This window comes from Cryptomeria japonica, chromosome 1, assembly GCF_030272615.1.
Source record: "Cryptomeria japonica chromosome 1, Sugi_1.0, whole genome shotgun sequence".
Classification (NCBI taxonomy): domain Eukaryota; kingdom Viridiplantae; phylum Streptophyta; class Pinopsida; order Cupressales; family Cupressaceae; genus Cryptomeria; species Cryptomeria japonica.
In genome coordinates, this window is record NC_081405.1 from 499,204,580 (window position 1) to 499,214,755 (window position 10,176).

The 10,176-nt window shown below is 37.5% G+C and overlaps 1 protein-coding gene across 1 annotated transcript in view; it reads right to left on the reverse strand.

Annotated features, from left to right (window-relative positions):
• Positions 1 to 6,754, reverse strand: part of LOC131855899 (uncharacterized) — a 66,452-nt gene extending 59,698 nt beyond the window's left edge. The window contains exons 1-2 of the mRNA XM_059207430.1: positions 6,507 to 6,754; positions 6,326 to 6,430 (exon numbers count right to left, since the gene is read on the reverse strand). Of these exons, the coding sequence (XP_059063413.1) occupies positions 6,326 to 6,430; positions 6,507 to 6,591 (190 nt within the window). The 5' untranslated portion in view covers positions 6,592 to 6,754. The remainder of the gene's footprint in view (positions 1 to 6,325; positions 6,431 to 6,506) is intronic.
• Between the last annotated feature and the right edge of the window lie 3,422 nt (positions 6,755 to 10,176).

Genomic DNA, 10,176 nt, shown 5'->3' on the forward strand with positions numbered 1-10,176 from the left:
GGTTGGCGAGATCTTCCTCCGCTACGTCTGGAAGTGGCAAGTTCCTGGCAACCTCGGCCAACTCCTTCCACTTACACAGCCTTTGCCTCTCCCGACTACGACTCCGACTCACACTCCGACTTCTGTTGTGTTTCTCTGGGCTCTTCGAGTCAGCAACCTCCCTTAGCCGTCGTCTCCTTTCGGCCTGTTCTTTTATGCGGAGAGATCTCCGTACAGTTCCCTCCTCTACTCCTTTGGTGGCAATGGTAGGTTTGTTTTTGTTTGGCCGTAGGGGTATCAAGTGCCAAGGGTATGGCATCAACTAGCCTCCCTCTCCTCTTCCTCCCTACGGCTCTGCTCCTCGTACCTTCGGAGTACTTGTTGCCAACAGAGTTCCTGTGTCGTTTCCTCCCTTCGATCTTGGAGTGCAATCAGATTTCTGGCGAGTAACCTTGGAATACTTCCGAGCAGGTCAAAGACGGGAGTGCTGACGGTGAGTTCACCACGTACCTGTTGATGTGTATTTTGGGCACGACCAAACACAGAATAAAATACCTAAAAGGTAACTTATCCTCTCTTGAACAAAGCTTCCCGATTGCTGAAGATCTCGCCGAAGGATCAGTTGGAGAAACTCCAAGGTTCTGTCATGTAGGACCTCTACTCGTGGATAAGCTCTTCGCGGTACAATGTGATTTTGCTAGAATCACAAGGGGACTTACACTCGATGACTTGAACGTCTGATTTGCTTTGAATATTACTAGAACACAGGATTTCACTAGCCTAGATTTTTTAACAAAAAGGAAAAAAGGATGAGGGCAAGGGAAGGATCTAATTCTGACACTAAGAATGTAGGAGCAATGAATGACCTTTGATGAAATTCTAACTAAGTCTTGTCTTGACATCCCAGGACCATCTCCACAAGGTTAGTGCGATCTTCGGAGGAAAGCTTTATGACGTTCAGATCATCGCTACAGGCATAGACACCATCAGGCTAATGCATATCAATGAAAAAGCGACAATTGAAGTTAAGCTTAAGTTGAATGATTCCAGTTGACTACACAAGGCAAGTCTGCAATCAACAAACTGCTAGTAGTATGGATATACAAATTTCACCATCAATAAAACACATTTCTTCCACTCATCTAATAACATGAAACCAAATCTGAGAAGTATAGAGACCATGCAAATTGTTGAATCGACCCATAGATTTCACCATTTCTTCAATGAAGTTTACAAGTCTTTTACAACAACATCTTGGCAACAATCTTTGCCTTCTCTTTCTATTCTACTCTCGCTGCTATTCTATTTGCCATCTAATAACATGAAACCAAATCTGAGAAGTATAGAGACCATGCAAATTGTTGAATCGACCCATAGATTTCACCATTTCTTCAATGAAGTTTACAAGTCTTTTACAACAACATCTTGGCAACAATCTTTGCCTTCTCTTTCTATTCTACTCTCGCTGCTATTCTATTTGCTATTAATCATTAGCTATTCTAACCTCTAAGAACTAACTATTCACCTTCTAACTATTAGCCTTTTCAAATGAGGAGCCAGGGCTTATATAGCACTCTCAATACAATTCAATGGCTCAGATCAATTTCAAATCAATGGCCAAGATTTTACAATGAAAACCCTAATTAGGGTTTGTTACAACCAACTCAATTCTGGCCAATGAAATAATTGCATTATTTGGACATGTATTCTCTGGAATATTCGACCAATGGATAACCGGGGTAGGTACATCGAAGTTAGTGTCATCTTTGATGAGTCAAGTACATTGAATCTGGACACGCTGAGGCGGACCAATCCGACTGGAGGAGTGATGACTGGGATGCCACCTTGTCTGACACCTGCAACTTGGTAGATGTTCAATTTGATGATGCTGAGAAGCTAACTTTAATTAACTCTTCTGAAACTATCTGCTTCTTCAACGGACCCTTGTTTTAACCTCCTTTGTCTTTGATGTGCAGGATGGATGGTGTACCTTCCCTTAAAATGCTGGACTGGAAGAGGTCGTCCTTGATGATGCTGGACTGGAGAAGGTCGTCCCTATCCTGGCCTGGTATTCTTTCATCTGCAACACAAACCAAAAGATGATTAAGGACACATAGTAAATTCATTTCAACATAGTATTTTACACCTTAAATCATCAACAAAAGATATTAAAACGAAGCTTGCTCAAGATTCTCCCCAAGGACAGGCCCTATAGGAATTTCGCCCTGGACCCTCTGGAAGGGTCAGGAGCGAAATTTGCATTCCTGGCCAATTTAGACCTCTTTTCAACATTACCTCACAACCAGCTCTTCGCCTGGCCCAAACAAGGTCAAAAATAAGAGCCTCAAAAGATTTTGCCCTAGACCCTCTGGAAGGGTCAGGAGCGAATTTTGTATTCCAGGATGATTCTATCACTTGTTTACTCCAAAACTCCTCCCAAGGCAAACATATGATAGCTTTCCTTCCTCCAGAGCCCAAGGATCCACGCCTTGACCTCTATCATGAGCAATTTGAGTGAAATTGGGAATTTCGCTTTGGACCCTCTGGAAGGGTTAGGAGCGAAATTCAAGTTTTAGGTCTCAATTCCTCATCTCCTTCACTTCAATTCATCTTGCAGGGCAAAGTAACATCATTTCAACCTCAACCACGCCTTAGGACTCAAAGTCTCGACTTGACACAAGGAGGAAATAGGTAGATTGAAGAATTTCGCTCTGGACCCTTTAGAAGGGTCAGGAGCGAAATTCTCTTTTTAGCTCAAAATTTGCATTTTTAATGATCAAAAATCTTTCCAAGGCATTCCAAATAGCTTCTCTCACCCTAGTCTAGGCGTGACTTTATTCAAAATTTGGAGAAAAGGATGGTTTTAGTGTTTTTCGCTCTGGACCCTTTGGAAGGGTCAGGAGCGAATTTCTTGTTTTGAGCTCATTTCTTCATATTTGATGACTCTTGGCAATTCAAGGACATGCCTAAGGACACCTTTAATCTTGATCCACACTAGACTTGGCATAAAATTGAGGGAAAAGATAGGTTTTGCACAATTTCGGCCTAGACCCTTTGGAAGGGTCAGGAGCGAATTTCCATTTCTAGACTTGATTCTTCATCCTTTCGATCCCAATCTTCATTGCAAGGTAAAATTTCATCCTTCTTCACCCAAGGAACAAGGTTTTAAACCTAAGCAAGGTCAAAAAATAGGTTTGCAAGGAATTTCGCTCTGGACCCTTTGGAAGGGTTAGGAGCGAAATTCACCTTCTTGGCTAAAATCCTTCATTTTTTCAATCTTACTCTTCCTTACAAGATACATTTCATCATTTTTCATCCAAGGAACAAGGTTTCAAGCCTAAGCAAGGTCAAAAAACTAGGTATGCAAGGAATTTCACTCTAGACTCTTTGGAAGGGTCAAGAGCGAAATTCATCTCTTAGGCAAAATCTTGATCATCCAAAGCATCCAACTCCCTCTCAAGGCAAGAACATACTCATTCATCCTCCATCATGTCAACACCTAGTCAAAACAAGGAAGAAATCAAGAGCTATAAGGATTTTTGCTCTGGACCCTTTGGAAGGGTCAGGAGCGAAAATCATGCTTTGACCTTGATTCTTGATTTTTCAAACTCTAATCTTCCTTGGGAGGCAAACATAGACTACTCTCCTTTCATTTCCACCTTGGTCCTGACTTTGGCTAAAGGAAAAATGAGTGTTTTCAAGAATTTCGCTCTGGACCCTTTGAAAGGATCAGGAGCGAAATTCATTTTCTTGGCTAAAATCCTTCATCTCCTCCACCTTAAGTCACTTCCTAAGACTAGAACATGTCAAAACACCTCTATACATGCCTAAGGAACTATGAACTTGGTCTTGACAAGTGAGAAATTGAGGTGTATAAGGATTTTCGCTCTGGACCCTTTGGAAGGGTCAGGAGCGAAATTCCTAAGATCCTTCACATTTTCACATCCCATCACCTCAAAACTAGAACGTTGGTCAAACAAGGGAGAAAATGAGGTTTATGAGGATTTTCGCTCTGGACCCTTTGCAAGGGTTAGGAGCGAAATCCCCTTTTCAGGTTGATTTTGCACTTGATTAATCCAATTTCCTTCTCAAACTTGATCAATTTCAAGGACTCGTCATCATATCCAAGGCAATCCATCATCCAACTAACCCCAGGCAAGGTCAAACTAGATCTTAAGGCCAAATGGAGGATTTCGCTTTGGATCCTTTGGAAGGGTCAGGAGCGAAATTCCTCTCCTAGGTTGATTTCCATCATTTCAAAGTCTTAAACCTCCTCCCCATGCATCAAAACCTACCAAACCATGCCTTAGAAGTTCCAAACTTGGTCAAGCTGAGGAGCAAAATAGGGGAAATATGAATTTCGCTCTGAACCCTTTGGAAGGGTCAGGAGCGAAAATCATGATTGGGCTCAAATCCTGACTTCATCTCCAACCTTTCCTTATCAAAACAAGAATTTTGCTTTCAAAAATGCCTGGGACAAGGATTAGTTCATGGTTTTGGGCAAGGTAGAATGCCTTATGGAAAAATTCGCTCTAGACCCTTCGGAAAAGGCTTGGGAATCAATTAAGCCATGACTGCTATGGAATGGGAATGATTTTTGCAATGTGTTATCTATTAACTAGCAGTCCATTTGGCAGTCTCCTATGATCACCTTCAAAGATTGACCTCTCGCTAAAGTTCCTTGGGTCCACACCCTAAAATTCTCCGTAGGTCATAGGGGCATCATGACCCTCTCGAACTTGTTTTCTAAAATGGCCAAAAATTGTTTATCTTGGCCTAAAGCCAAATTCAAATTCAAATTCTCCAAATAGAATCTTGAGTCTTTCTAGACAATTGTTGATTATGTTCCTATGCAAATGCTACTTAAAATTAGAGTTAGATGTAATAAACTTTAGTGGAAAGATGGGAAATCATATACTAAACCCCATTTCACAACTACAAACATCATAGAAGATATTCATGGCTCTTTCTGCATTTACATATGGTTTAAAAACTCAATGACAAATGGACTTTATATTCCTCAACTTGCTCACAGAAATGTAAATTCCAAACTATTTGGATAGCCACTCTTGAACCTAAGCTTGCTCACTTTGCTTAGTGTATTCTTTACCAAAATCTTCTCCTTTGATCCCATTTGGTCCATCTAGGGTTTCTCAATCCTCATTGTCCTTTTCTACATACACTTTAAAACTCTCAAGCATGATTCCTAATTTTACACTGGAGCCCAATATGCTTGAATTTGGATCTATGACTTCTTTTGGCCTTTCAGACCAAAGTCTTTTCCCTTGCATATGATTCTTTAGGGGGCTTGTCCAAAACTCCTGCTAAATTCACCTAGATCTAGCATACTTTTAAAATAGAGATTCTATTTAGTATTTGAAAAGATAAAAATTCAGCTCTTTTCAAAATCTTCTATTGATAATCATTTATGCATGTTTACTAAATCCAAGATTTGCTCTTTCTTTCTCATGCAGATACAAGTGCAAGGTAATAAATTTTCTCATCTACAAGTGCCTCTTGACCACTAGAGTATACCTTGTACAATTGTCGGAGTCCCACCAACCTCTCTCCCCAACAAGGTTCGGTCCCCTACTTAAGGGTGCCAGCATGGATGTACTTCCAATGTTCATAGACATGATTCCCATGGTTCTCAACGACCTTGGAGCAGAGATCAAGTCACATTGCTCATTGTTGATCTCCACAAACTCGCCCGTCATCTATTATTTCACAACCTCATGACAGGGATGCTTCTTGTTGGCAGGGCAGTGGCAAAGTTCCTTGCTTGGATTTGACCATTTCTCCCATCAAGAATGAAACTCAGCCAGCAAACAGAAAGCAGGATAATAAAGAAGGCATCATTACAAGTAAGGAGCAAATTCCTTCACAATGACTGTGACCCACCTCCACCTATATTGATTTTACTTACTGCTTTGCAGTTTAGCTACTTGATTTCTTGACTTTTTTGTTTGACACTTTACCCTGTCTAGACTTTGGTGTGTGATACCATTCTACCCATCTTTTTATATCAGTATGATGTATTCCTTTATATTATTTATATCAATGATTATTCTACCCATCTTTTTATATCAGTATGATGTATTCCTTTATATTATTTATATCAATGATTCATTTACAAATTGAAAAAAAGCAATCCAATCATCTCAAATACTAATTTTAGTTATGTTATAATGGGTAAATCACTACTTTTTGATAAGTTATTATCTGAGATTAAATGCTAGAGTGCTCAGAAAAAGCAAGGTTAATTTTACAGACCACGGGTTCCCCGCAGCAAAACCAACTAGAATATTCTCCATAATTAAAATTTTAGACTTGTGGCAAAAACAACCTGCATATTTGGTGCCATTATAAGCCAGCACGAGTTTCCACCTCCATCTGTCCTCGTAGTCATGACAACATTTTTCGCCTATTGTTGCAGCACCATTTTCTGCGGCTGAGCACAACTAACTTGTTAATGAGAAACAAGAAATTTGATTGCTCTCTACCAAACAAAACATTGGTATGTCTACCTGTGCAAATATTCCCGTTTGGAGAGTGCAAGGGCATAGCAAAGGGTATAGATATTGGACGATTTCCAGCTGAACACCATGCCATCTCCTCTATAATGATTTATTTGCCGCTTGCTTCCAATCAGTGCCACAACTGAGTATGATATGATAAAACATATAACGTGTTAGGCAACAAATGTTTACTCCTAGATTAATAGGATTGACTGTGTTATTTTTTTATAAAAATTGAAGATGTCATTGTATTATGCAATTGAACAAGTGTCACATAGTGGTGAGTATTTGTGTGGTAATTTGTAGTAGAAATAGTAATATTTGTTATAGTTATTAATAATATTTATTAATTATAACTAATATATTATTTTATTAAACTTATCAAAAAAATATTATTTTATTAAATTTATTTTGTTTTATATTATTTATATATTTATAATGTCAATGGTATTGGTGAGAAACAGTTTAATTTCGAGTTTTCATAATTTTTTGTGTGAAAATGTGTCATTTTTTTTGCTACTATTTCAATGAATTGATAGTCTATGTTAGGGCCTTGGGCATTCTACAAAGACTTTGTAATAGTATTTGTTTTAAGATTCATGTAGTGTTGAACTATGATAAATTACAATTTCTTTGGCTACAAATCTTTTTGCCATGCCAAGATCATACATTTGGATGTTTAATGTCATTTTGTTAGGGAGTAGGTAAATACTAGCGATTATTTTACAAATTGTAGAAGTGGTATACAATTTATATGGTGCAAGGATTCATTGGGTTTACCATTTCATGCATGAGCTATATTTTTCATTTATATTACAATCTATCTCATGGTACATGCAAAGTGGGAGAATACTGGAACTTTATGTTATTCACTTACTATGAGTTCTTAAATGAAGAGAATATGTTAAGGTGTTTTCTTCTATATTTTATATGTTTAAAGTTTAAATTGTTATTTTTTAGTTGTTTGAATTAATGCTTATTTTATATGTATATGCCAATATCCATATTGTAATTCTTTTATTAAACTATTATAAACCCTTGTGAATTGAACTTATATGCATTGGAGGCTAATTGGTTTTAAAACCAAAACTCAAACATTTTAAGTTATTCTTTGCATAGCAGTTGTTTGTTATGTTGGAACAATGACATTAATCACTTTTTTTTATTGTTCTAGTATGAGCAATTAAGTGTGGAACTAAGTTTGTGTAGTGCATAATATAGTAAAGAGATTGGCTCGCTTTTAAACAAATACAAAGTGTAAAGATAGAATTGCCAATGAAATGTGGTGGTAGGATTCTTTAATGATGTCTTATGATACAATCCCAAACATGTTTACTTCTTTTAATGAAATACTTTAAATTCACCATCAATATATAGAGGGTCACATACCATGCATAAACAAAATAGAATACACTCTTCTCATAGAAACATATAAATAGTTTCAATTTTTTATTGATTGGTTATTATGTCATTTAGTAGAGAGGAGGCCTAGATATTTAGGTAAACCATGTATGAAAAATTCACCCTATTTTTTTAAATATCATACTATTTCTTTATTTTAGTATTGTAGTGCCCCTCCCTGAGTCATCTTGCTCTTTTGAACAACAATAGATCATATTGATATAGCTTAGTCTACTTAATGGTGATTTGATAGTATCTTATGATGTACTAAGCCTATTTCATGATTATATTGGATATGATAATGATTATGATAGTGCTTGCTTGATTGTGAGTGTCTTCTCTTGTATTCGTGATAAAGACGATGTCATATCACTCATTGCGAGCATGATATGATGTTGTGATTCTCTTCACTTGTCTGCCTATTTTATGATATATGTTATGGTATATGTTGTTGAATATGTATTTATGGTGACAGGTTTGCAGGTACCAAACATTGACTCCACCTGGCTTCATAGGTCTGAGCGTGTCTTTATCTCAATGGCAAGTTGATTGGGGATGACATGAAAACCCATTATACACTCTAGGTTTAAGTTGATTAACCTTGTCAGTTTAGAGTCTCGATTTGGGTTATTATCTAGCGTCAAGTGGTTTCTTAAGTTGTCATATGTTGGATTGCTTTGTAGTGTTGTGATTATCGATTGATTTAATCATTAAGTAATTAATTGATTTACATAGTTTATAACAATAAATTAATGTAATAGTTGATATTAATATTTAATATTAATGTGTGATTATTATTTGGGGATTTTGAACCCACCGCAGCACGAAAATCCATGACCTCACAGTAAACCCACACCCCAAAGGAAAATAAGCAAGGGATCCACACACCCCTGCAAGGAAACAAATACCCACCCCTCCCAAGCACTACCAAAGGGCAGATCGGACCACAACCCCCTTCCCCACAAGCTATCCACAAACTAGCAGGGAACCTCGAGCCCCTACCGCGCGCAGCACAAACCCACCTTGTGAGGCCCTACCCCAACTCATCCTGACATTTTCTATTATTTTCATATTGAGACCATTATGGATGCTTTATTTTATGCATTACAGATTTAGAACTTATATGATTCCATGATTTGGATCACATTGGTGTATATTGATGCTTCATTTTATGCATTATGATTATGAAACTTTATATGTTACTAGAGTAGAATTATTTTGAAACAATGTATGTCATTATTGGAATTTCAGGACTTCATTCTAATGATAGAAATAGGATGCTTATTATATGAACGGTTCAATTTTGAGGATTATGATAATTGCTTATGTGGAATCGAATTTGAATGAATGGGATATTGAATTATTATTGTCAAATGTATGAGTGTTTGATGTGCAATGAAATTCATGTGTTTAATTATATATATTTGTGATTATTTGGAACTACTAATGTGTTAATTGAGATGCGCAGGAAAATTATCCATGTGACCATGGAAATAATATGGAGAACCAAACCTAGACCTATGTACGTTTGTTAAGTCAAGGGTTGTCTATTTGGAGAGACAACACCCTGTTTGTATTGTATTTTATTTGTGAAAGTGAATGATGCATGAGTGTTAAATTGATTTTATGTATATGTGTAATCCTACAAGAGACAAATTCCATGTGTGATTTTTATATTGTATTTTATTATGTCACTTGACACATGTGCTGATTAGTGTTATTGATTTTGACTTGTCTCTTGGAGGGAGTTTTGTTTTTACCAAAGCCATTCAAACACATGAGTGTGGTCCCAAATTTGTCTTGGGTAGGGAGTCTTGGGAGTGGTCAACTCAGGTTTGACCTGTAGGTTAACTTCAGTTGGGTTTCTAAGGGGTCAAATGGACTCCTAGGGTCAATTTTAGAGCTTTTCCAAAGGTCCAAAGGGTATACCTATGGGTTAGGGGTATTTTTAAACATGTGACTACTCCCATGTGACTATTTAGTCACCTCAAAAAGTGGTTTTCCCAAGGTGAGCGAAAATTCAACTTAGAAGGTTCCTCCTAGGATAGACAACCTTCCCTTTTGATGTCAAACTCTCTTCCCCATCCTCTCTCACCTTTTCCCTTTCCAATTTTAGCAACATGTAAGAGGTTGGGAAGAGCAACCAATGGGAACTCTCACCTTACCCAAGGGGTTGGGAAGTGTGAAAGAGGCCTTCTTAGGCAAAGATTAGGGACTTAGTGAGTAATCACCCACTCTCCATTGTTGGAGATTATGCAATTTTTGAAAATAGTTGTAG